General features: G+C 39.0%; 1 protein-coding gene across 7 annotated transcripts in view; it reads right to left on the bottom strand.

The window, feature by feature from the left end:
- Phkb (phosphorylase kinase regulatory subunit beta) overlaps positions 1 to 27,272 on the bottom strand; it is a 210,521-nt gene that overhangs the window by 143,215 nt on the left and 40,034 nt on the right. For all 7 annotated transcript variants that reach the window (XM_031340678.1, XM_031340676.1, XM_031340673.1 and 4 more), the window contains 3 exons: positions 15,175 to 15,264; positions 12,309 to 12,447; positions 10,591 to 10,690 (listed from right to left, as the gene is read on the bottom strand). In XM_031340678.1, coding sequence (XP_031196538.1) covers positions 10,591 to 10,690; positions 12,309 to 12,447; positions 15,175 to 15,264 — 329 coding nt within the window. The remainder of the gene's footprint in view (positions 1 to 10,590; positions 10,691 to 12,308; positions 12,448 to 15,174; positions 15,265 to 27,272) is intronic.

Here is a 27,272-nt window from a genome sequence, read left to right as displayed (position 1 = left end):
CAACAAAAATCCTATCTGCTAACCCAATCTACAGAAAGGGGGAAAATAGTCTTCGCCTGGGAAAAGGACATTAATTATACCAAATGGCCAGTCTAAAAACATACATACAAGTAACAATACAGTCGGAACAGGTAGTACTTGTATATTTATAAATATATAAGTGAGGTCTCAGGCTGCCCAAATATCCAGAAATTAGCTCAAACTGGACTAAAGGAGGATATGGGGCAGTTAGGTAAAAGCCAGCACTTCTCAGGGACCTGTAAAACTGGTCCCCATCCACCAAAGGAGTCACTTCCCTACCCTCTGTCAGCAGGAAGATGAGGTCAGTTCCATGGGCTTACGCCTGTGTCAGCACATCAGAGCTGATCCTGGGCCCAGGGCTTGCTCAGTCCTTACCCACAAGTCCCCTTTATACAGCTCAAAGCCTCCACACTAGCATGGTAGCTTCTGACATCCCCAGGCTTCCCTCCTCCCAGATGCCCATTTGTTCTCTTTATAGGGGCAAGTTTATTCTCACTATTCTCTCTCCCTCCCCTTCTCTCTCCCTCAATCCCCCACCTGCCCCCTCTCTCTCCATCCCCCCAGCTCCAACTTTTACTCCCACTGGCTCTATCTCTATCTTACTCTTCCTATTCTCTCTCTTGCTACTTCATCACGTCTACTAGTCCTGCTTCCCTAGTCCTGGCCTTGTCTCGTCTGTGGGCCATGTGCAATCTACTTCTTCCTCTCTCTGCACAGGATGTTTCCAGATGCCTCTGGATCTTTACTCTTTTTTACCTACAGTAAAAACCTTCCCCTTAATGGAGTGATCAGGTTGACATATACATATGTATATATGTATATAAGCATGTAACAGCAATTAATGAAAAACTGAAGTCCCGGATCTGAAAGACAGCTAGGAGGGGTAGATGGGAGGATTTGGGGGGAGAAGCAGGAAAAGGGAGATGATGCCATTATAGGAAGATATCAACAACATAAAAGAAATTGAGAAGGCTAGGCTGACTCCATGACAAAGTTCAATTGGCAGTTCAGGATTGGGCAAGTCTAGGCAAGTCCAGGCCTCAGAGGCTGCCCTGCCACCTGACCTCAGGCAAGGACAATGGGTCAGCAACAGTTTCCAGACTTCTTTAGCTACTTCCTCAACAACAGTTTCCAGGCCTCAATTTCCAGCCTCCATGCCCCAGTAATGGAATGTTCCTAGAGATGGAGCAAGATAAAGGTCACCTGCCCCAGAATCCCCTAATGTACTTTAAATCAGGCCTTTGAGCTCTCTTGGTTGTCTCTCTATTTTGGTAATTGGAGCCTCCTGCATGCAGGACTTCTGTAGAATAAAACACTCCTTGTGTTTACATACTATTTGAGTCCAGGGTGTCATTCTTTAGTGAATCAAGGATACTTACAAAATACCCTTTAAAATAAACTATCTGAGAAGAACATTTTTGTCATCCCAGTCAATTCCCCATCCTGGATTTCTGTATAGTGTGGTTACTTTCAGTTACTTCTGTCTAATACTCTTTGTCTGACTCTTCCTGTGAAACTAAGACAGACATTCTCTTTCTTTTCCAGCTCCTGGATCCTCAGGTATCCTTATGACACAAGTGAGAGGATCACTTTGCTGTCACTCAAGTCCCTTTCAAAGACATCTGAAATGGCTACGCAGGCAATTCCTAATACACCCCAAGGCGGCTTCAGTATGGGAAGGTGGTTGTCAAAGGAAGCAGAAGGACTGATACATGGCTTTTCAACCCCATAAGGCCTCTACTGAGGAAGGCAGAGAATGGCTGAAGATGAAGTTAATACCAGTGGCCAGTGATTTCTTAAATCTCATGTTCCTACTCCCCAGTAAACTCCTTGCATTAGATCTGCTGCCTAGGCAGTTTTAAAGTACTGAAACGTCAGCCTTTGGAATCTACAGTAAGTCCAGGTAGTTGCTGATAGAACTGAGTTAAACAGCAGAATGCTGGATATCTCAAAATGAAGATTTGCTTGGTGTGAAGCACCCATCACTTAGTATGAGAAATGGTGTGAATAAAGAAGAGCTCTCCTTTGTTCACACTAGAAGCTATGTTGTCCAAAATGCTAGCTACTTTTTCCAATGACTAATCAAATTACAATGAATTAAAAATCACATAAGCTTATAGATTCAGTTAAGGAATCCCCTTTCTGACCATATTTCAACTGCCCCATAGCCAATTGATGCAAATGTACATGCTCAATATCTACACAGAAAACATTTCCATCAGGCCAGAAAGTTCTATTCTAGAACTGAGAGGCCGGGTGCCATGCCCCTGCACAAATACAACTAAACATAAATCAGGGTTAATCAGGAAGATGTCATGAGAGGTATGCTATGAAACGCAGTCTCTTGGTCATGACATGGTCACTGCTCTTATGAATTCTCAGCATAAGAACAAGCCAGTCAAAATCCCCACTAATTGGACTCAAGGGTTATTTGAAAAAAAAAAAAAGAAAGAAAGAGAAAGAAAGAAAAGAAAAAAAGAAATAGGGAAAGGAAGTAAATGGGCCAGGAAAGATGTCTAAGTGGTTAAGAGCACTGGCTTCAATCCCAGCACACACTACCTGTAACACAAAGCCACAGGATCCAACACTCTCTTCTGACCTGGAAGAGAACATTAGGCACACATGTAGTACATGAGCATATATGCAGACACAACACCCATACAGATAAAATAGAGGACATGGAATAGGGGTGAGCATGTTGGAATGAATATGATCAGAACACATTATATGTACAAAACTGTCAAAGAATAAGAGAGAGTCTGCTAAAAAAAATAACAAAATGAGGAGATGATTGGGGATTCTACTTTCCATTTACAAAGTAGCTGGGGAACTCAGAAAAGGCAGACCTCTGTTCTCACACACCAGAAGCAATAGCCTAGACCCACACAATCAAAAGTCACACCTTTTTTACTGCCATGATTATTATCTCAAAGAAATGAACATTACTCTAGAGTCCTAACCAAAAATATGTCTGAACTGAAACAAAACTCATGTTCCCTACTGTCCCAGGTTATTCCGTTCTTGAACCTAACGAAACACTTCTCAGACTCTCCTCAGTACATCTAGTCTTCTCTCAGCCACAGCTGAGTTCTCAGCCCTGGCAGTCTATATTTAAAGCATACCAAGTTTCACATCCACAATTTCCTAGTTGACATGTATCACAGAAACAGCCCCTTGAAAGCCTTCAAGGAACTCTCAAACTTGCACATGAGATTCACAAGCCAGGCTCCCATCATTGACATTTACCTCAATGTTCTTATCTTCCAGTCCCTCAAAGTGTCCATTAAACGTTCAGCACTCAGTGGTTTTGCCAGCCAAAAGCTCCAAATGCTTCCACAGTCCTCTCTTAAACATGGTTGGGTCTAACACATCAATAACCCCACTCTCTGATAACTATTTCTAACCTTGTTTGTTCCTGTGGAACTCTGGTAGGGCATGGCATAAACCAAGTTGGTGGAGTGGACATGGGTTATAGTCCAACATTGAGAGAAATCAGGACAGGAAACAAGAAACAGGAAACCAGATGCAAAGATGGAAGCAGAGATCATGAAGGAATGACTGTTCAGCCCCTAACTTTCCGTAGCTTGCTCAGCTTGCTTTCTTATACAGCCAAAGACAACATCTCCAGGTGTGATGACGCCCACAGTGGGCTAGGCCCTATTACATTAATCATTAAACACGGACCAAAGTGATGGAGACAATTTGATTCCTCAATAGAAAGGCTCCCTCATGCCAAGTGATTCTATTTGTGTCAAGCTGACAACTAACCAGTACACCCATTTAATAGGGATCTAACAGGACAAGGTTTTCTCAGGTTAATGAAGTCACTGCAGTACCTGACAAGATGGTGCTTGTCGTTTGTCTTCAAGACATGCAAGAACCCAGCAGGAGACTATATTTCTAAGGGGAAAACTAACTGCTAAATGATTAAAGATGTTCACATGGGGAGTTATATAATGGCTTTGAAATTCAAAGCTGTTAAAAAACAAGCAATTTAAGATTTCAGAAAAAAATATTCAAATTCTGTAAGCTTTGAAAATTAATGAGGTGTGTTGTATGTCAACTTCAAACAAAATGTACTCTTGAAAACAGTCAAGAAACAAACTACATTAATTAGTATTTTATAGGCTACATAGCATTTGCCAAGTAAAGATCAAGAAAATGATTAGAAGAAAATTTTCTAAACTATATCAGAATTTTATTTTACTTGTGTTGTGGGTAAATCACTTATTTGTGATAGTTAGTTTGTCATCTACTCTTAATTTATAGCCTTAAAACACGCATCTAGAGGAAAATGAGCATTCCATCCTTTCAACTGTTCTGGAAGAACAAATTTAACAAAGTTTCAGTGTATTTCTAATTGAATAGAAACTACTAAGCAGCATTTTAAATGAAATGAAGTACAAGGCATAGGCACAGTAAGACCTCCAAGCTAACTAACTGCACCTCAGCTCTGAAGCTCTGTGTGTGCTCTCCTCAAGAATGACGAAAAAAGAGCTGTCTACTGGGTCTCTGCTGCTGTGATGAAACACCATGACCACCAGCAACTTGGGGAGGAAAGGGTTTATTTCATTCATACTTCACACCAGGGCCAATGGCAAGTCTGGGCAGGAACCTGGACACAAGAGCTGATGCAGAGGCCATGGAGGAGTGCTGCCTATTCACTTGCTCCTTATGGCTTGCTCAGCCTGGTTTCTCACAGAACCCAGGACCACCAGCCCAGGGTGGTACCAACCTAAGTGGGCTAAGTGCTCCCACATCAGTCACTAACTAAGAAAATACACCATAGACTTGCCTACAGGCCAATCTGATGGGGGCACTTTCTAAATTGTGATTCCTTTTCCCAAACAATTCTAGCATGTGTCAAGCTGTCATAAAACTAGCCAGGACAAGAGCAAACATAGTATTAGAAAGACATTAATAACCAATAGCCCAGACAAGATAACAAAACACAAAATGATACTGTTTCATATCCTACAAATCAAGGACAATTCCATGCAATCATGTCAAACTTCCAAATAAATGCAAAATATCTTTTAGCTAGTGTTTTTACAAGAATACCAAGAAGCATGGTCCAAAGAAAGTAGGAAAGCTTAGACTTTTTAGATTATAAATTTACTTCAGAAGAAGAAGAACATAAAGCTTGAGGCCAAACAGCAAATTCATACTACAAATATGCTTTTCTTTAATGGGGGAAAAAGGTGAAGAGATAATTATTTCACCATTTAAAGGCCTAGGAAATGAGCTTGCCACCAAGCCAGACCATGAATCATGGTGGATGGTGAGAACTGATTCTGATCAGGTATCTTCGGCCCTCTACACATGTACTAGGGTACATTCACATACACACATAAACACACACACACACACACACACACACAATAAGCATATGTTCATAGCAGAAGAGATAGCTCAGCACGTAAAGGTGGTTTGGCTAAGTAACCTGAGTTCCATTCCTGTGTCCCATTTGGTGGAAAGTAAGGACCTCTGCAACTTGTGCTCTAACTTTCACACATGTGGCCGGCACACATATGTAATAAAACAATATTCACACTTCCACAGATTCATGAAGAAATGGCTCATCCAGCAGGAAGAGAAATAAGAAGCATAATGGTTTAGATTATTTTTCTCCTACTCTTATGTTGCAGGATCTTCCCTCACCAATTACATTAGGGCAGCAGGAGGCCTGTGATTAGACAGGGGAAAGGGAGACAGAGCTAAGAGTTAGGGAGACAGAGAGGTCAGAGGAAGACAGATAGTATGGAAGATGGTGACGGACATCAACCAGCATGGCTTTAACCAGCCACAGGTAGTTATGATATCATAAGATTAAAATAATTGGGATAAAGCTTTTATCATTATCAATTGGTTCTGAAATTATTGCATTTGTATCTTGTAAATTGAGAATTTATTGATACATGAATCTGACTGGTTAATTATAAGGTTCAAGAGTTTTGCTCTACTTGGTTACTGGAATGTGGGACCACTGATTGCAGAGAGGGAACTAGAAGCTCCAGGGGCAAGGGAGCCAGACGCTGCAGGGGAGAGAGTTGCAGGCAGCAGGATGCAGTAGGAGCAAGGTCCTGAGAGAAGCAGGAGCGCAGAGAGTTGGTGAGTTCTTTTTGAATACTTCCGAAACAGTCTTATCACTCACTATGCTGGTTTCAATATGAAAAGAGCTAGGACCTTTTTTCAAGGGCCTTAATGAAGAATTATCTATATCAGGCTGGCCTTTGGATGTTGAGGCCTGCCCAACCAGCATAGATGTAGACATTTTATTTCATGCTTGTCAGCTACTTCATATTGTTGCGGTAATATGCCTACTAGACATTGACGCAGATCAGGGTCATACTGACTACATACTCTGTTATGTTCTGTATGTTATGACGTTTGTTAATCTTAAGAAATTCCACAACAACAAGCTTCACTTAGGACCTACCAAGTTAAAGATTAATATGAACTTTTATGTCTAAAATAGCTTGAGTCAGGACCAGCTGACACTCAGCAGTGCTTCCTGAACTTGCATATAATAAGCTCATTGTGTTTTTTGCAGTTTTAGCCTTTATAAGCTGGCCCTGAGAAATGTTTGGCACACAGCTTTCAGCTCCCAAGTCTGCAGCTGTCAATCAGTCTTTTGGTGTGTGTTCAGTAAGCCATCTCTGTCTGACTGACATCAGTGTTTGTATGGTTTGTGGGGATGCTCCAGAACCCCAACAGTGGGGATATCTGTAGGAGACTGCCTTGGTTTCTAAACGCAGTGGAAAGACTCAGCACACTGGGAACACCATTCTCCAGGCAGGGGTCTGACCAGCACGAGAGGAGAAAGCTAGCTGTTTGGGACCAAGAGGCAAAGTGAGGGAATTCGTATTCTCTTTGCTCTCAACTGTGGGTGTGGTTTGACTTGTTGCTTGACTTCCTGCATTGACATTCCCCAAATAATGAACTATAATTTGGAACTGACAGACCCCGCAAACAAAACAAAACAAAACAAAACAAAACAAAAAAACTTTCCTTCTCCAAGTGGCTTTTGTCAGGATATTTTATCACAGAAACATATATAAAACTAAAACAACTACCTTCAGAACATCAGTGGCTACCTGAAACAGACCCATATGATCCAGCCTGTTTCTGGGCTTGGTGGCCCACACATTTAATCTCAGCACTTGGGAGGTATGTACAGGTGTATCTCTGTGAGTTGAAGGCCAGCCTGGTCTACAGAGTGAGTTCCAGGACAACCACACTATAATAGAGAACCCTTTCTCAAAACAAAAAGCAAATAAACAACAAGAAAAAAGAAGATCCAAGATCAAGCCTGTTGCCTTTTCCTCTTTATGAGGAGAGTTATTTAACCCTCAACTGAAATCTCTGTCACTCCATTGTACATCTCCTTCACAGTAAGTGTGCCTGGTCTGTATGGGATTTGTGGCCTAAGCTGATAGTGGAGTACCACACAGAATATAGAAAGTTGACTGAAGAATGGTTCTGTCTCTGTAGCTATAGGATAGTTGTCATCCATGATGAAATAAGATTTTCTTTGGTGGTGTGGCTGCTTTGAAGTCACCTATGCTGTTATATAACCTTTCATTCATGGAAGCAAGCACAGTAAAGTCATAGGTTTGCCAAGTTGGACTTTTGTAGAACTATACTTTGTTCTGGTGTTTATGCTTTCTGGGGTAGCAGATGTCTGTTTACATCTCTCCAGCAAAAGTCAATGGAACAAATGGTTAGAGACACTAATCTAGGTATAATATTCAATCTCAGAATGCATCCCTCATGCTCCATATGGATTACAGTAATATGTTCTACTTTCCTGCCCCAAAAAGATGTCGTTATCAAGAAAAGTTATGACAATAAGAACACTTGAAACTAACATAATCGTGGTATAGACAATGCTGTCCAGGACCATTCTCTGGTGCTACCATCTTCATGAGCTTAGCTGTGCCAGCTTAGAAAAGATTATCACAGCTGGGCTTGTTGACTGTTGACAGCCCATCAATGAAGAAGGTACAAGGAAAAAAGAGTGATGGGATACCCATCAAAGCATTTAACTCAATATCCCAGCAAGCCGGTTCTATGAATTCTACCCTAATTGTAAATGGATTCAGAAAATAGAATATATAGACCAGGAAGACTAGGAAGAGACACCATCTATATGGTCAAGGGAGAGTCATCGTTCATGTTGGTGCAGACCATCAAGCATGGCTGCTTTAGGGCCACATATACCCATCCATACCCCTCACCCACTGCTCTGTAGGTTAACCTAATAAACATATGAGTTCCTCATAGTAAACTTTATTGGAGTAATTCAGTTTGTCATCGGGACTCTAGAAAGAGAGGTAGATATTGGTTATGTCTCCCACAGAGAAGAAATTTTTGGAAGATAAAATTCCAAAATGATTCACCTCACCATTTATTTTAATGGTCTATATTAATAATAGAATTATGTTAATGAATTAAGAAAAATTAATGAAAATCATGTTAATTCTTTATAATTTGAGGATTGTTAGTTCTTTATAATTGAGTAGTTTAAGTTAAACTGAAGTTGTACTTAAAAGAAAATCTAATTGTGGTAACTATTTAGTAAAAGTGAAGAATATTTATAAATGCCATTCCCTACTGGCTAATCATGCCACAAAGTGGGAAAGAGAACTTTACATCATTATATCACTGCCTTCCATTTGTTAATCCCAATTTATGTCTGCTTGTTTATCAAGCACATGAAATTAAAGGCTCTTACAATACTCCCTAAAGAGAAATGCTGACCTTAGAAAGATACTTGGCATGCATTAAAGGATACTTGGGAAGGAAACAGTACTATCACACTTTGAAAAAAGTAACCATAATTACGCCAATTTAATGTATGCCATAGTAACTTAAGTCTAGCAATCTAAAACTGAAGCATGCAACTTCTCCTGTAGCATCTACACAATCTTTGCTGACAAGTGATGCCTTTGTTAGATGCCTCTCTTTCAGCTAGTATCAAATACACTTTTTCTTCCAGCTAGTGATACTGTCAAACTCTGTTGGCAAAATATAATATATTTTAAAGTTATGACCTCAAAGATAGATCTATAAAGATCTGCTGCCATATTTGAAAACTATTTCCAAGTAGAAGTTAAAACTGCTGTGTCTTGGCATAAGTGAAGAAGCTGGAGACACATCTGAATAACGTGGTCCAGAGGGAGAGAGAAAGCATGACGCCTGCAGGACCGGGATCCCAAGTACTCTTTATACTCCACTTCATTCTCCTCATAGAAACTGTATAAAGCAGGGAATCCTGGGATTCATATTTTACAGATAAAAAACCATAGTGTGTGGAAAGTCACCTTACCTAAACCAACACAACTGGAGTGTGAGAAGCCAGTGCATGTGAGTGTAGAGATTGTCTTCAAAAGAATAGGAAGCTTGCGGCTGACAACTCAGAAAACAATGTTTACAAGTATAAGCCTTGGCCCATGTGCTAACCTGCACGTTGGAAGGGCTTCCACTCTTCTCTTAGAAGAGTGGCTTGCATGTCTAAAAATGGTGTGGATTAGACTACACCCAGTTTTGTCTTGGGAGTCTGGAATTTGGGTTTTGGCAGAGTGTACCTACACCAAAAAAAAAAAAAAATCTTGAGTTAAAAAAATGAGCAACCTTGGCAAGAACATATCACATGTGCTGCTCTGAGGAGCTGGTGCCTGCCTCCTACACACTGCCAGGCACCTCTGCTCAATCATGCTTCATCTCTTTTTGCTGTAATGAAGCACAGACTAAGACCGTCTCAGTCCTGTGAGAGTCATTATACCTGCTGTCATCTTAGGAACCCATGATATACCGGAGTACATATGTGATCATGGCGTGTGAGGAGCTAGAGACTCAGCGCTGTAGTAAGTAAAGGGAACAATGTGTTATATTTGTCTAGAACTTTACAGTTTAGACAGACCATCACAGGTGTATTGATTCTTTCATTTCCATGTAACATTATAAGGTTCTGTTTCCTAAAGCTGTAATTCCTGGCTTCTCTGCATGCAAATGAATGAGACATTCTGCTTTTTGGTTGTTTGAGACAGGGTTTCGCTGTGTAGCCCTGGCTGTCCTGGAACTACCTCTGTAGACCAGGCAGAACTAGAATGTAGAGATCCACCATCTCTGACTCCCAAGTGATAGGATTAAAGTTGTATGCTACCACACCCGACTGAAACATTATACTTTTAAAATTCTCTTTTGCTACAGAAATTCAGGCATCCAAAATTAAGGTCAACCAAGGTAATTGTTTAAATAGTGAGTTGTGTAGAACTATGAATATTCGCCAGCTTCCCACAAATATGGATCTTTACCAAAGAGAAAACAAATTGAGAACAAATTTGAGTCTAAACAAAAATTTTCAATCATGTCACACTGAAGATGTTACCTCAGTTTCAGGATTTCAAAGGCTTGGGCTGGGAAGGGAAAGGCCAACCTGAATATAGGGACTGTCCTAGGATGTGGTTTTACCTTTTCAGAGTACATCCTTCAGAAGATGCTTCTGCAGTACTGGTTAAATTAATCCTTTAGAACGATATGAGCATTTCAGTCCACGTGCTTTACCTTATCAGCCTGCCGCATGTAGCAGTAGAGAATTCCTCTCATACACTTTATGGCCGAGTGCTCCAGCTCATGGGTCCTTCCCTTGTCATCATCAATGCGCCTGGGTGAGAGAGATAACTCAGGAAACAAATTGGAATTGCATTTGAAAAGGGAGTAGAGCTTTTGATAATTAAGTATTTGACTAACTGGCTAATCCTCTGTTCTGGTGACATCTACCAATTCTGTCAGTGAAATTTCATCTTCCCAGCAGATGTAAAAATTAAAATTAAAAAAACTCATGCTAAAGCTTGTGCGGCTTTCCCTTGCTTTTCAGGAGTGAGGCAATTTTTTGAGGGAGGAAATTTTCTAAAATGATCTGGCTAAAATTTAAAGCTTACTTCTATATTAGAAAAAAAATCACCCATAATCATTTTAAATTCACTGTTACAAAATGCAGACAACCTATCTCTTTATGATCTGTAACTCCCAGTTGGATTCGAAAAAGCAAATATTAAGGTTGGCACACACTTTCTTTGTTGTGTCCTACACGTTAGTCTTTAAAGATTCCCTCAACTAGGGTGTTTGATGCCCCAATGTAGGGGAATGCCAGGGCTTTAGGACAGGAGTGGGTGGGAGGGTGGGTGGGGGAACATCCTCATAGAGGCAGGGGTGGGGGGATGGAATAGGGGCTTCTGAAGGGGAGACCTGGAAAGTGGAAAACAATTGAAATGTAAATAAAGAAAATATCCAAAAAAAAGAAAAAAGAAAAGAAAAGAAAAGAAAAAAAAAGAATAAAAGGAAACAAAGAAAAGCCACCATCAAAAAAAAAAAAAAAGATTCCCTCAACTAGACACAGACACAACACGGAGATTCCCTCAACTAGACACAGACACAACACGGCACACTGACTTTAAAAGGTAGAGGAGATAACCAGAAATAATACTGGCTAAAACATAAGCATGACAATCACTCATTGTTTTTCATTTATGTGAAATATCTGCAGATCTCCACCACTTGTAAAATATTATCCCATGCCTCACTAAATAAAGTATACTAAATTTTATTTCTGTAGACTTTATATACATAGGGTGATGAATGTCAGAAAAAGTAAATTGCTCAAGACTGTCACATCATTGAGCCTATTTAATGTAGGCATTAAAGTAAATAAACACATCATGCATTTGTCCTGATTCCCTTGACTTCCCTGAGATCTGCATGGATACTGTATGTAAGACTCAATTCTCTTCTGAGGTCTTTGGGGGAGGCTTGGTGCCTGACGTTCATCCCTCTGTTGCATATCCTTTTTTTAAAGCAATTTTCTGCCCCTTTGCTATTTCAAAACTTTCAAATGTGCAAAAAAGTTGAAGAAATATTGCAATGAATGCCATTTATTCTTTACCTAGGGTCACCAGCTATTAATATTATCTTGTTTTATACTCCAGAGCTAAGTATAATTTTTCTTCACTACTTGAAAGCTACAAACTTCATGAGTATTTACCCTACACCCATTAGAAGTGTCTCTAGAGGGAAAAAAAAAAAAAGGCCATTCTCTTATATAACCATAAACAACACTAATTACATTCAAGACCCTTAAGAGTTGATGGCATATTATCTAATATACAGTCTATACTCAATTTTATCTAATGATCTCCAAAATATACTTTGTAGTGCTCTTCTAAAGCATTAATTCTATAAAACTAGTCCACTTGGAGTTACTACGCGAACAAATGCCAGCTCACCTGTATGCTAGTGCCAAGGCCCAGGCACCGGCAGCACAGTACAGACTCTCATGCACTTTGGACTTCTGGTCTCCACCACATGTTTTAGTAGGAAAGAGACCTGTAGTTGGACTTTGATATATCAGCATGGTTGACTTGACTACAAGAAAGAATGAATGTACAACCAGTCATTTCTCTTGGTTTCTTCATCTCACTCTTGAAAGTTTTATTATTTCTAAAATTAGCTTTTACATAACATCTTTGAAGATGTTAAACTGCTTCATGTCACTCTGGCCAAGTGCAAATCCATACTGCATAAAGGTGTCTTTATGCTTGTGAAGAAAGCCTTCAACTACTAAGAGCATTAAAAGTTTGGATTTATGCTGGTTAATGCTAAGATATGATACAGATCTTATTAAGATAACTTCAGACAAGGAGAAGAAAAGCTTAACCAAAATATAGGACTATAATATGTTTGCTAACCTACGTTAAGTAAGAAACTTAAAACAAAAGTACAATAAGTAACTTTCTAAGTTTTAAGGCCAGTTGTTCTGGATTCTGAAAACTAACTGATCCACAAGTCAGGAAGGAAAAAGGAAGACCACAGATAGGCCAGAGCCCTGTACTTCACAGATGACTGAGATATAAATACATATATGTATGTGTATATATATGTGTATATATATATATGTATATATATATATATACACACACACATATATACATATACATATATATACATATATGTGTATACATATACATATATAACTGTACAGGTTATGAATATGTTTAAATTTCAAAAGTAAAATTCCATTTTTATATTGCAAGAATGGTAAATGAGTGTGGACACAGCATAGGTCTGAAATCAGTGCTTTCCTCTCTATGAGGAGTCACATACCAAGAAAATAAATACACTATAATACTTTATTTCCTGAAGTATATTTTATTTCTGTCAAATTTTAAACACTTTTCCTTAAATACATTCAATCAATGTAATCTAGATTAAGATACAACAACCTTCTTTTCTTATCTTTTTTTCATATAAACAATGTAAAGGCATATGTTAGTTATATATAATGGGTTCATTATGATATTTTGATGTATACACACACTGTATTTTTATCGTGTTAAACATTACCTTCTCTCCACTAGCCTCCTTCTCTTTTATGTCTCCCTTACCCATTCACTAAAGTTTCTTACAAGAATAAAGGTGAGGGCTTGCTTGTAGGAGCCTTGGCACCTGACCAGTAGATATATGACTGAAATGTCTCTCCTTGCCCGATCAACCAAGTGCATAGCCTCAGGCAGGGGTGAGGTCCCACAAGCCCACTCCACTGCATGACAGGGTGTTAAATGTCCAATCTTATATAGCTCTTTTAAGTTCAAGAGAGCAACAGCTATGCTGGGCCTGAAAGAAAGTGTTCCATTCTGTTCCCTACGACTCCCTTTCTCCAGCTCTAACACTCTTACCATACTGTTGTTTTGTGCTCTGTTTGTTTATTTCCTAAGACAAGACTTTACTAGACAGCTAGTCTGCAAACCACAGAGGCTGAGATCAGGTATGCGACACTGCACTCAGTATTCTCAGACTAAACAAATCTTTTCCAGAACCTTTCTCATGGCAAAGAATTGGTCCCCAAAAGGGAAAAAGTAAATACTGGCTATTTCTTTTAAAACTACAATTAGTCCTCTTTAGATTGTTATTACTATAAAGAAAACAGAAAGTGTAATATAAGAATGCAGGCCAAAATCCTGGTGGAAAATAAGCTGAAATAAAGCTAACATGAGATTGAAAAGAGAAAAAAGAAAAGCATGTTTTGGGAGATGAATAAGATTTTATATTCTTTACCATAATAGGACAACAAAAAGCAAGGTTTCAAAAAAGAAAATCAATGGACATTCCAACTCATGGTCTGATATAAAAGAAAGATTCTATTCCTATATACTCCAAAATTGCTTGCTCACATTTGCCACATTAGTCTTGAATAAACAAAACATTAAAATCAAACAAACCCAGTGTAGGAACTGATCCCATTAATGGGAACAGTAACCTGAGATTGTGTCTTTTGCTTCAGTGAGTTAGAAACTGACCTTATGTAAATGATCAAGCTTATACTCATATCATATGAAACGGTTGTTCATTAACCAAAACAAAAAACATACTCGGGGCTGGCGAGATGGCTCAGCAGGTAAAAGCACTGACTGCTCTTCCAATGGTCCTGAGTTCGGATCCCAGCAACCATATGGTGGCTCACAACCACCCGTAATGCTGGAGTGGGGCCGGAGCGAGCTGTTGGGGGAGAGGGGCCCGGAGAGGGGCCCCCGCTGAAGTCCTGAGTTCAATTCCCCGCAGCCACACACATGATAGCTCCCAGCCATCTGCACAGCTACAGTGTACTAATACACATTAAATAAATAAAATAATTCTTTAAAAAAAAAATACTCAAATTCTAAAACCTATTAAATTTGGTGTGAGGGTCCACACCTTTAAGCCCAATACTCAGGAGGTAGAGACAGGAAGACTTCTATCGTTTGAGTCAGCCTGATCTATACAGGGAGTTCCAGGACAGCCCGAACTACACAGAGAGATGCTGTCTGAAATACCAAAATAAATAAATAAATAAATAAATAAATAAATAAATAAATACAATATAATATAATATATTAATACTTAGGAAAGTTAAAATACTAAAAGATATTGGTAACATAAAATTACTCATGGGCCAGGTATGATCTGTATTCCTTTTAACAGTCCAGGATAGATACACAACTAGAATATACAGATACTTACGCAGAGAAACTACCCCATCTTCAAGTTATAGAAGAATAACTCAACAAAACAGGAAATATGACTAGGGAACAATGAATACTAGTCATTAGTGCTTACCAATTCTGTAATAATGATCCAACTTATCCCATAGAGTTTCATTATCAGCTCTTGGAAGATTAATGCTTTTAAGAGGTTCATAAACTGAGCCTAAAAGAAAAAGGAAGACTCATCAAATTAAGTCATTATCACCCAGATAAATGATGAAAATGTCTAAATAAATGAAGATGCAGTAACCAACAATGTAATTTTCAGTTTCATTTCTGAATGACCCTATTGATCCCTGGTAAAAATTTCAGTAAGGGAAGAGCAGAAACGACTCGTAACAAGCAAAGAACCCTAAAGGCAGTCCTACCATCAAAACCAGCATGCCAGCCACCAGCATGCCGTGAATACAAGGCCTAACAACCCACTGCTCCTAACACTCTGGAGTGATCAGGAGCTCAATTACTTTTCAATGAGAAACAGATCTAAATATAGTTCTTAAGTCTTGATCGTGTTATGTTAATACTTAGGCACTTATCAGTGGAATGATCACACTTTAAATATCTCAAACAAGAAAGATAAGGCTCACACAACCCAGAGCCATACAATATAAAGAAACACGGACGGGCAGTGATGGCGTGCACCTTTAATCCCAGCACTTAGGAGGCAGAGGCAGGTGGATTTCTGAGTTTGATGCCAGCCTGGGCTACAGAGTGAGTTCCAGGACAGCCAGGGCGACACAGAGAAACCCTGTCTCGAAAAAACAAAAACAAAAAAGGAAGAAAGGAAGGAAGGAAGGAAGGAAGGGAGAAAGAGAGAGACATAGCTGTTTCAGTAGTTCCCACACCACAGAGCCATCAGTTATGTTTCATACTGAATTTTTTAAACTTCCAAGCTCTCTTGCATTATTATCTTGACAACAAGCAAAACTCACTTCTACTTCTCAGTCATGAAAATGATTCTAAGGTATTAGCAGAGAACACTGTTCAAAAGCTACAAAATACGCAAGAATCACAAAATGAGTACAGAAAATTGAACATTTGACTATGCACTTTCTCAGCTGCTGCATGAAAGGGAGACATCTGAACTAAGTACTAAGTACTAGCTCCATTCTTTCTAAAAGCACTCAGAAACCATAACACCTCAAGGTCATAATTAACTCATCCCTAAATTCAGATAATATGAACCAGATAGTTTAAAAACTCAGTATAAAAATTAACTTAAATTAAGAGTCTATTTTTAAATTAAATAAAAATCATTTGTGCTCATAAAATTACTATATCCAGTATGTTGATTTCAAGCCAGACTAGGGCTGAGATATTTCTCATCAGGGAAGGGTGCTTGTCCTCAAGCTTAATAACTGAGTCTCATCTACAGACTCACGTGGTGGAAGGAGAAAACTGACTCTTGTCCTCCATATGAGGCAGCATGGTATGACTGCCACTCTCCTCAAACAAATTAAAAGTTGAAGCAATATGCTCTAAGTTAAGACATTTTCTAAAGGTTATTAATAATGGTACCAACTGGAATGACTCCATAGTAAGGAAAGGAGACCTTTGCAAATGTACACAGATCATCAGAATAACTTTCCTCCAGCTACACAGAGAACAAGAGCCTGGTCCTGACCTCTGCGATAGCTAAGGGCAGATATAAATGTAAGTAAAGCTTGTCATCTGGGATAGAACAATGGAGCCACTGCTAATTAGTAAGGTATTAAAGTTGTGGGAAACTATACATCCCAGTGAGGTTCATTTACTAAGAGAGAAACACTGGATGCAAATGATCACAACTTGTAAGCATGAATGTGCAACCTGAGGACAGTATTGCTTAGGGAGAAATATTATGAGCAAATAATATCTTTGTTTTTACTTATATCGTCTCTACTTTCACATATAAGTACCTTTTATGTGAAAAAGAAAATTATCAAAATTTGAATAGATAGGGATATGGAGAGAAGTCTCAGGTGGTAAATTAGTAGACACATAAACATAATTATGGACCTGGTAAGGGATCCTCAAAAACCCAGGTGAACAAAGAGGGGTGTGGCACTGCATTTACATAATCCCAGAGCTGGGTGTGGCACTGCATTTATGTAACCTCAGTACTGGGTGTGGCACTGCATTTATGTAAGGCACTGCATATACATATGGTACTGCATTTATGTAAACCCAGTGCTGGTGAGGCGATGAAGGGCCAATCCTTAGACTTCTCTGGCCAGCCAAAACAGCTAAGTTTGTGAGATCCAAGTTCAATGAAATATCACTCTCAAAATTAACAAGTCCCAAAATTCTGAAGCCAAAGGAAAAGTAATCAGTAGTAGCATTTTATTTCTCTTTTAAAACACAATTTCACCCAGTATCCACAATGTGTAGTTTATAACTCCCTGTAACTCCAGCACCAAGGGTATCTGAAATTTCTGCAGGTACCTGAATTCAAATGTACACACATATACAGACAATCAGAATAAAATAAACATATTTTAAAATAAGCATATGAAAGAAGCCAGTTGGTCAAGAACTGGAAACCCTTCAAACCTGGACTCTGAGAACAGGATAAGACACACAAGCATGGGGTAAGAAGGTGATATATAGATGGCTTTAGCTTCCTGCACCTTTGGCCCAGTACTTTCACCATTAGCATTCTCCCAGCTTCTTAATAAACTGTCTCTATTTCTATCTACTATGATAGTATGTGTCCCTGTGTTATTCTCTGTCCTGAAACACACAAAAAACTGCAAGCTTCAATGAGTACTGTCCAAATTCTGAAGTGTGCTTATAGAAACAAAGTACAACCTAAAAGAGGTAGGCACAAAATTCTCTTCAACATTTCTCCCTTCCTTAAACAAAGACATGCAGTATATAACTATACTCTCCATCCCTAGCACTTAGAAACTGTGAATAGGCTCCAGCAGAGAATGGGGAATAGCACCGGAAACCTCTCCCCTTCTGACTATTCTGTCTGCAGCTTCTATGGCTAGAATTGGGAGTGTGTATAGAACCTCTCCTCTGTACTACAGGTTATGAACTGAATTTGTTGGGGGCAGAAGACTGCAAGCAGCAGCAATAGTTGCCAATTTTAGACTTAAGATTGAGAGACAGTTGCCACTGAGCATCTATATTTAGTCTGTGAGAAGCACATATTTCTCTTGAAAATTTATGCCCTGGCTGTAAATATGTCAATGTCCTTATAGAACTGTTCATTGAACAAAGGTGAAGACAAGGAAAGATGGCAAATCCAAGTGTTGGGTCCTCGAAGCACCACCATAATCCTGGCATTTCCCACATCATTGGCATTTGTTTGTGTCCAATCTCCCTTCCAGTTTCCCAAACACCTGCCAGGATGGACTGGAATAGAAACACCAGATGCAGCTCCAATGTTAGCTGTCACTGCAAGGCCAACCCTGTTGCCCATAGGGTCCTTATGCTCACTGTCCTGGTTAACATTGGTCCACTGTTTCCTACCACTGTGGTTTACTTCTGCTTTCTACTTTAACTGCATTCAGCTACTCCCTGTCTATTTACTGTAAGCAGTGCTACTTTCCAGGGTATGGAAAGAATTCGCTGGTAAGAAAGATGCTCCTTAAGCATAAGGTCCAAAGGAAAACACCAACCACTTGAACTTTTCACCTGAATGGTGACTTAATACAACAACAGCCTGAGACATTCATGAAAGGAAACCTCATCTCTGAAGTTAGCAGCTTACCAGTATAGTAAAATAATTAATTAGAGAACATTGCATATCTCCCAATGAGATAGACCTAATTCTACAATTGTAAAACACAGCATCTGAGGTGCTCATAGCAGGGAACTTAGTTATGCGCAAGAGAGAGTGCAGGCTTTGACTGAACACTCTGCTTAGACTAGTGTTTCCAGTGCTTCTGAGGCCATGCTCAGATGGCCCAATGACCTCAAGGCTCAGAAGACAGAAAGAAGGACATTCTGATCTTTTGGGAGCCAGGAAGACCCAAGGTTTTCCCAGAGGTGTTGACGAAAGGACAAAGGGAAGATAAGTTTTGTATCCTTTACCGGGGACACATTTGGCAAGGACAGGTCTGGTGTGAGGTTCCTGGGAACCTGGCTTTCCCCCATGAAGGGCTATGGTAAACGTCTGAGGCAGCTGTGTCTAAAGTACCTTGCACTCTCTCACCAACACTGCCTCAGCTTTCTGCTGCTCAGCCCATTTCTCTACTGCCAACAACATATAAGATTGTGTACTTATTAATAAACTTGCATGGCATAGCCATCAGATATGGAACACCTGGTACCAGCTTTCCTCACCCCCAGTCCTCCACTCAGGAACTTGTCACGTAAGGACTTGTTGGCTGGTCCAGGGCACTAACCCATCTGAGAACTGAGAGAACTGAGCCCTGGTATAAACACCTTACATTAAAGTATGGAGAGTATCTAATGAAACAACCTGGCAGAAAATCAAAAGGCAGCCTTAGAGATCACCCAAGGGTTCCCTCCAAAGATAGACAAACACTTTACATGGTGTTGATACAACTGTGCTATGTGTGTTCACAATTGTGTCCATGCAGTTGCTTGTATGCCATTCCATGTTAACACAGAATGGAATAAAACAGAATCTGTCCCTAGAATTCCCCCAAATAACTAACAAAACTTTTGGCTGCTCAGTCTCTTTATACATAATTTTTATTTTGTGCTATTGTTATTTTTATTTTTAATCTTTTTCTTTTTTGGCATGCCTAATTTAACAATGTATGTGTATATATGTCTGGATTCTAGTTACTGGGAGATATACCAAGAGGCCTAGTAAGTACATATTTATAACCTTAAATACTATTATTTTCTTAAAACTTATTGAAATGGTATTTGGGGCTCTATTAAATGTTTCAAGAACCTTTAAAATGCAGTTTGTTTATACAGAATGACATCCAAAGGAGTCACTAAAGCATTGTTAAAGTAGCAAATGTTCCACTAGATACATGGGCTTTGGTAATGACTCCCTTCAAAAAGAGATTCTGAACAAAATAATCAGGTGTTTTAATCAAAAGTAAGAGGAAAACTAAATAAAATGCTTCATGTTAATCAAAATGTTTCTCAGCCTGGAGGTGCTCACTGGGTAATGTACTTGCCATCCAAGAGTTACAACTTGACTCTGGACCTTCAGGACCCAATTATAAGTACACAGTAGCATCTGTAGTCACACTCTTACAGAGAGACCTGAGTCAGGAGCAGGAGGATCTCTCCCAGCCCATGGGCAGGCTAGGCTAGCAAGTGCAGCTTTGAATGGCAAGAGACCCACTTCAAAAATGGTAGAAGGCTGGGAACAATGCCCTAGGGTGTCCTCTTATCACATAATAGCACACACTCACATGGGCATGCATGTATGTGCTCAAATACATCCACATACGTACATGATAATTACCTCTAAGTACTATATACTTGAATTGTCTTATTAGATTAATTATAATAAATTTCTTCTCCAGGACTTTCTTAGTATGTAAGTATTACATATATTTAACAAATCTATGATGCATATTAAATGATGAATGGATATGTATATAAAACTTAAAATTTGGGGCTCATAATGAAAATTAAAAGCAATAAAATTCCAATAAGTAGTAAAATTCTAAATCTAAGTTTTCACTCTCAACATTAACAAAAATGGCTATGTTATTATATTTTAAAATATTAATATATCTTATGCTTACATTTACACATTCATAGAATCAAATGTTTGAAGTAAGAAAAATCTGAAAAATTATAATGATATATAATAAGATATTCTACATGTAGCTTGAACCTAAATGTACCAAAATAGGATTAAAAACTAAATATATAATGTCTCTAACTGCACGTACACATAAAGATAACTGAATACTTCTAAAAGTCTAGAAAGATATAACAAATGGTTAAATGACTAGCCCTTCAGAGACAGGTAGACTTTTATACCATAAAGCTCATATTATCTAAGTAGCATAAAAGAAAGCATTTATTTATCACTTGTATAGTTTCTTAAAATGGAAAAAGAAAATCTGAATGCCTAACCAAAATACATCATACAGAGAGTCCATATGCACCATCCAGTCTCAATCTCCTGGCAAAGCTATGAGGATGGTATTAAGCTGGGATTAAGTGGTGTAAATTTGAACATAGGACTCTTTCAAGATGAACCAGATTATGTTCTCTTATCCTTATCACATAGTCTCCTGAAACAACATTTTACTAAGAAGTCTGATCCTTAATCCTTGCCTTCACTATCTAATTTACATAACAGACTGTTTGAAACTATCTCATGTGTATGTGTATACTCTGAGGTATTATTGGGGATCAATTGAACTTCCACATTTATATGTGTCACCATAGGAAAGCTCAAACTGGGTAAAAAACATTTGAAAAGCACTATCCCTTTCTCCCGGAGCAGACTGATAGCTAGTCTGCTCCCCTGGAGACACCATATCCTGAACCAGCCCAGGGGATCTGCTGCACTCAGAGCAGTTGGTAAGAACCCTCTGGAAGTTCCACAGCTGCCGCTGGGAGCCAAGTGGACTCAGGACCCATCATTACCCAACCCAAAACCCTTCCCCCCAATACTTCTCCCCTTCTGCAAGTCCTTTCTGCTGGGGCAGACTACTAGCTAGTTTGCTCCCCTGGAGATACCATATCCTGAACCACCCCAAAAGATGCACTACACTCAGAGCATTTGACATCTAGCTAGTCTTCTCCCCCGGAGAGCCATAACCTGAGCCATCCCACAAGATCCACTGCACTCAGGGTACCTGACACCACAGCCTGAGGCATCCCAGGAGATCTGCTGCACACAGGGCAACTGGCATCCCAGATCTGCTACACACAAGGCAACAGAGCAACTGACCAACAGTTTGTCTGCTCCCCTGAAGACACAACAGTTGAAGGCATCCCAGGAGCTCCTCTGTACACGGGGCAACAGGGCAACAGACACCACAGTCTGAAGACCTCCTGGGGACTCTGTGACATGCAGGACAACTGACCCAACAAACTGAAAGCCTCCCCAGAATTCTGCTGCACCCAGAGAAACAGAAACCACAGTCAGTAGACATACAGGACAACAGCCTGACTGCTCCTCTGTAGACCCAACAGTCTGAAGCCCTCCCAGGAGATCTACTGTAGCCAGGGCAACACATCAGCAGCTTCTCTGCCCCTCTGAAGAGCCCTCAGTTGGAAGGCTCCACAGGTGGTCTGCCACAGCCTGGGTCAAATGCCTACCAGGAGACCTGAAGCAACCCAGTGACAAAAAGAGGCAGACTCCAAACAGAGTCACCCACACCAGCAAACATCAGGACAACCAGATAGTGAAAGACAAGCACAAGACCATAAGCAACAAAAGCCAATATATGTGGACATCATCAGAACCCAGTTCTTCCACCACAGCAAGCCCTGAATATACCAACACATCTGAAAATCACAAAGCTGGCCTAAAATCCTATCTCATGAAGATAATAGAGTTCTTTAAGAACGATATAAATAACTCACTGAAAGAAATACAGGATAACACAAACAAACATGTGAACGAATTGAATAAAGCAGTCTAAAACCTAAAAGTGAAAGAAGAAACAATAAAGAAAACACAAATGGAGGCAAACTTGAAAATCGAAAACCTAGGAAAGAGGTCAGGAACTACAGATGTAAGTATCACCAACAGAATACAAGAAATAGAAGAGAGAGTCTCAGGTATAGAAGATACATAGAGGAGACTGACACAATTGTCAAATAAAATTCAAAAAATGAAAAACTCTTAACCCAAAACATCCAGGAAATTTAGGACACAATGAAAAGACCAAATTTAAGAATAAAGGGAATAGAGGAGAACAAAGATTCCCAGCTCTAAGAACCTAAAAATGTCTTCAACAAAATCATAGAAGAAAACTTCCCCAACCTAAATAAAGAGATGACCATAAAGGTAAAAGAAGCCTATAGAACACCAAATAAATGGGATAGGAAAAGAAAATCTGCTTGTCACATAATAATTAAAACACTAAACCCATAGAACAAAGAAAGAATATTGCAAGCTGCACAGGAAAAGGGTGAAGTAACATACAAAGGTAGACCTATCAGAATTACACCAGACTTCTCAACAGAGACTATGAAAGCCAGAAGATTCCGGTCAGAGTTGATGCAGACTCTAAGAGAACACAAATGCCAGCCCAGGCTACTATACCCAACAAAATTCTCCATCAACATAGATGGAGAAAAGAAAATATTCCAGGACAAAACCAAATTCACACAGTATTTATCTACCAACTCAGCCCTACAGAGGATCCTGGAGAGAAAACTCCAACACAAGGAAGATACCTGCACTAAGGAAAAGTCAAGATGTTAAGCATCTCACAACAGTCAAAAGCAGAGAACCACAAGCATACAAAGCCACCTACAAAAACAAACATATCAGGAACCAACAGTCATCTCTCTTTAATATTTCTCAATAGTAATGGACTCAACTCACTTGAAAAAAGACATAAGCTAACAGACTGGATATGAAAACAAGTACCTGCATTTTGCTGCATACAAGAAACACATCTCAATAACAAAGACAGACATTATCTCAGAGTAAAAGGATGGAAAAGGTCTTCCAAGCAAATGGTCCCAGGAAACAAGCAAGAGCTGCCCTCCTAATATCCAGTAAAATAGACTTCCAACAAAAAGTTATCAAACATGATGAAGAACACTTCATATTCATCAATGGGAAAATGCACCAAGAGAAAGTCTCAATTCTGAACATCCCTGTCCCAAATGTAAGGGCACCCACATTCATAAAAGAAACTTTACTAAAGCTCAAAAAAACATATTGAACCCCACACAATAATAGTAGGAGACTTCTCACCAATGGACAGGTCATTGAAACAGAAACGAAACAGAAACACAGTAAAACTAAGAGAGGTTATGAACCAAATGTTTTAACAGATATCTACAGATATCACTCTAAAACAAAAGAATACACCTTCTTCTCAGCACCCCATGGTACCTTCTCCAAAATCAACCATATAATTGGTCACAAAACAACCCTCAAATGATACAAGAAGATTGAAATAATTCCATGCATCCTATCAGATCACTATGGCCTAAGGATGGTCTTCAGTAACAGCAAAAATAACAGAAAGGCCACATTCAAGTGGAAACTGAATAACTCTCTACTCAATGATAACTTGGTCAGGGAAGAAGTAAAGAAAGAAATTAAAAACTTCCAGAAATTTAATGAAAATGTTGACTGACACATCATATCCAAACTGATGGGACACAATGAAAGCAGTGCTAAGAGAAAAATTCAAAGCACAAAAGGCCCTGGTAAAGAGACTGAAGAAATCTTACACTAGCAACTTAACAGCACACCTGAGAGCTCTAGAACTAAAAGAAGCAAACACATCCAAGAGAAGTAGAAGGCATGAAATAACCAAACTCAGGGCTGAAATCAACCAAATAGAAACAAAGAGAACAATACAAAGAATCAACAAAACCAAAAGCTGGTTCTTTGAGAGAATCAACAAGATAGATAAACCCCTAGCCAAACTAACTAAAGGGCCCAGTAGCAGTATCAAAATTAACAAAATCAGAAATGAAAAGGGAGAGATAACAACAGAAAAGGAGGAAATTCAAGGCATCATCAGATCCTACTACAAAAACATATACTCAATAAAACTGGAAAATCTAGATGAAATCGATGGTTTTCTAGACAGATAAGACATACCAAAGCTAAATCAAGAGCAGGTAGACTATTTAAACAGGCCCAGATCACAAAAGGAAATAAAAGAAGTCATTAAAAGCCTCCCAACCAAAAAAAAATAAAAATAAAAAAAATAAAAAAGCCCAGGGCCAGATGGGTTTAGTGCAGAATTCTATCAGACCTTCAAATAAGACATGATACGAATATTCCTCAAACTATTCCATAAAATAGAAACAGAAGGAAAACTACCTAACTTGTTCTATGAAGCCATAATTACTCTGATATCTAAACCACACAAGGGCCCAACCAAAAAAAGAGAACTTCAGAACAACCTGGCTTATGAATATCAATGCAAAAATACTCAATAAAATTCTTGCAAACAGAATGCAAGAACACATCAAAACCATCATCCACTACAATCAAGTAGGCTTCATCCCAGGGATGCAATGTTGGTTCAATATATGAAAATCCATTAATGTAATCCATTAGATAAAAAAACTCAAAAGAAAAAAATTCACATGTTCATGTCCTTAGATACAGAAAAAGCATTTGACAAGATACAACACACCTTCATGTTAAAATTATTGGAAAGATCAGGAATTCAAAGCCCATACCTGAACATAATAAAAGCAATGTACAGCAAATGAACAGCCAAAATTAAATTAAATGGAGACATACTTGAAGCAATTCCACTAAAATCAAGGACAAGGATGCCCCCTGTCCCAATAGCTATTCAATATAGTACTAAAAGTGCTAGCTAGAACAATAAGACAACAAAAAGAGATCAAAGGGATACAAATTGGTAAAGAAGAAATAAAAGTATCGCTATTTACACATGATTTGATAGTATACATAAGTGACCCCAAAAATTCGACCAGAGAACTTCTCCAGCTGATTAAACAACTTCAGCAAAGTGGCTGGATATAAAACTAACTCAAATAAATCAGTAGCCTTCCTTTATACAAATGATAAACAGGCTGAGAAAGAAATTAGGGAAAGAACTCCCTTCACAGCAGCCACAAATATACAATATGTTGGGATAACTCTAACCAAACAAGTGAAAGACCTGTACAACAACAACTTCAAGTCTCTCAAGGAAGAAATCAAAGAGAATCTCAGAAAATGGAGAGATCTCCTATGCTCATGAATTGGCAGCATTAACATAGTAAAAATGGCCACCTTACCAAAGGCAATCTATAGATTCAATGAAATCCGCATCAAAATCCCAACACAATTCTTCAAAGATATGGAAAGAACAATACTCAAATTCATCTGGAAAGCCCCCCCCCAAAAAAAAAAACAGAATAGCAAAAATAATACTTAACAATAACAGAATGGTTGGGGGAATCATGATCCCTGACCTTAAGCTTTACAACAGAGCAACAGTGATAAAAAATGCCTGGTATTGGTACAGAGACAGACACATTGATCAATAGAGGATTGAAGACCCAAAAATAAAGCCACACACTTAACAGACACTTGATCTTTGACAAAGAACACAAAAATATACAGTGGAACAAAGAAAGCATCTTCAATACATGGTGTTGGTCTAACTGGCTGTCTGTCTGTAGAAAAATTAAAATAGGCCCATATTTGCCACCTTGAACAAAGCTCAAGTCCAAGTGGATCAAGGATCTCAACATAAAACAAGATATACTGGATCTAATAGAAGACAAACTGGGAAAGAACCTTGAATTCCTTAGCACAGGGGGAAATCTCCTAAATAGAACTCCAATGGCTCATGGTCTAATATCAAGAATTGATAAATGGGACCTTCAGATTGGGAAAAAAAAAAAACCTCACTAACCCCACATCAGATAGAGAGCTAATATCCAAAATACATAAAGAACTCAAGAAGTTAGCCACCACAAAAACCAAATAACTCAATCAAAATATGGAGTATAGAACTAGACAAAGATTTCACAACTGAGGAATCTCAAATGGCCGAGAAATACCTAAAGAAATGTTCAAAGTCCTTAGTCATGAGTGAAATGCAAATCAAAATGACCCTGAGATTCCACCTGACACCAATCAGAATGGCTAAGATCAAAACCTCAGGTGACAACACATGTTGGCCACGATGTGGAGAAAGAGGAACATTCCTCCAGTGCTGGTGGGATTGCAAACTGATACAACCACTCTGGAAATCAATCTGAAGGTTCCTCAGAACATTGAGAACAGATCTACCTGAATACCCAGCTATACGACTCTTGGGAATATACCCAAAAAATGCTCCATCATGCAACAGGGGCACGTGTTCCACTATGTTCATAGTGGCCTTATTTGTGATAGCCAGAAGCTGGAAACAACCAAGATGTCCCAGGACAGAAGAATGGATACAGAGAATGTGGTTCATTTACACAATGGAATACTATGCAGCTATTAAGAACAAGAACATCCTGAGTTTTGTGGCAAACAGATTGAACTAGAAAATATCATTCTGAGTGAGTGACTCAGACCCAAAAGAACATGCATAGTATGTACTCACTAATAAGTGACTATCAGCCAAAAAA

Source organism: Mastomys coucha, unplaced genomic scaffold (genome assembly GCF_008632895.1).
Source record: "Mastomys coucha isolate ucsf_1 unplaced genomic scaffold, UCSF_Mcou_1 pScaffold22, whole genome shotgun sequence".
Taxonomy (NCBI): domain Eukaryota; kingdom Metazoa; phylum Chordata; class Mammalia; order Rodentia; family Muridae; genus Mastomys; species Mastomys coucha.
This window is presented reverse-complemented; position numbering and strand designations above follow the sequence as displayed.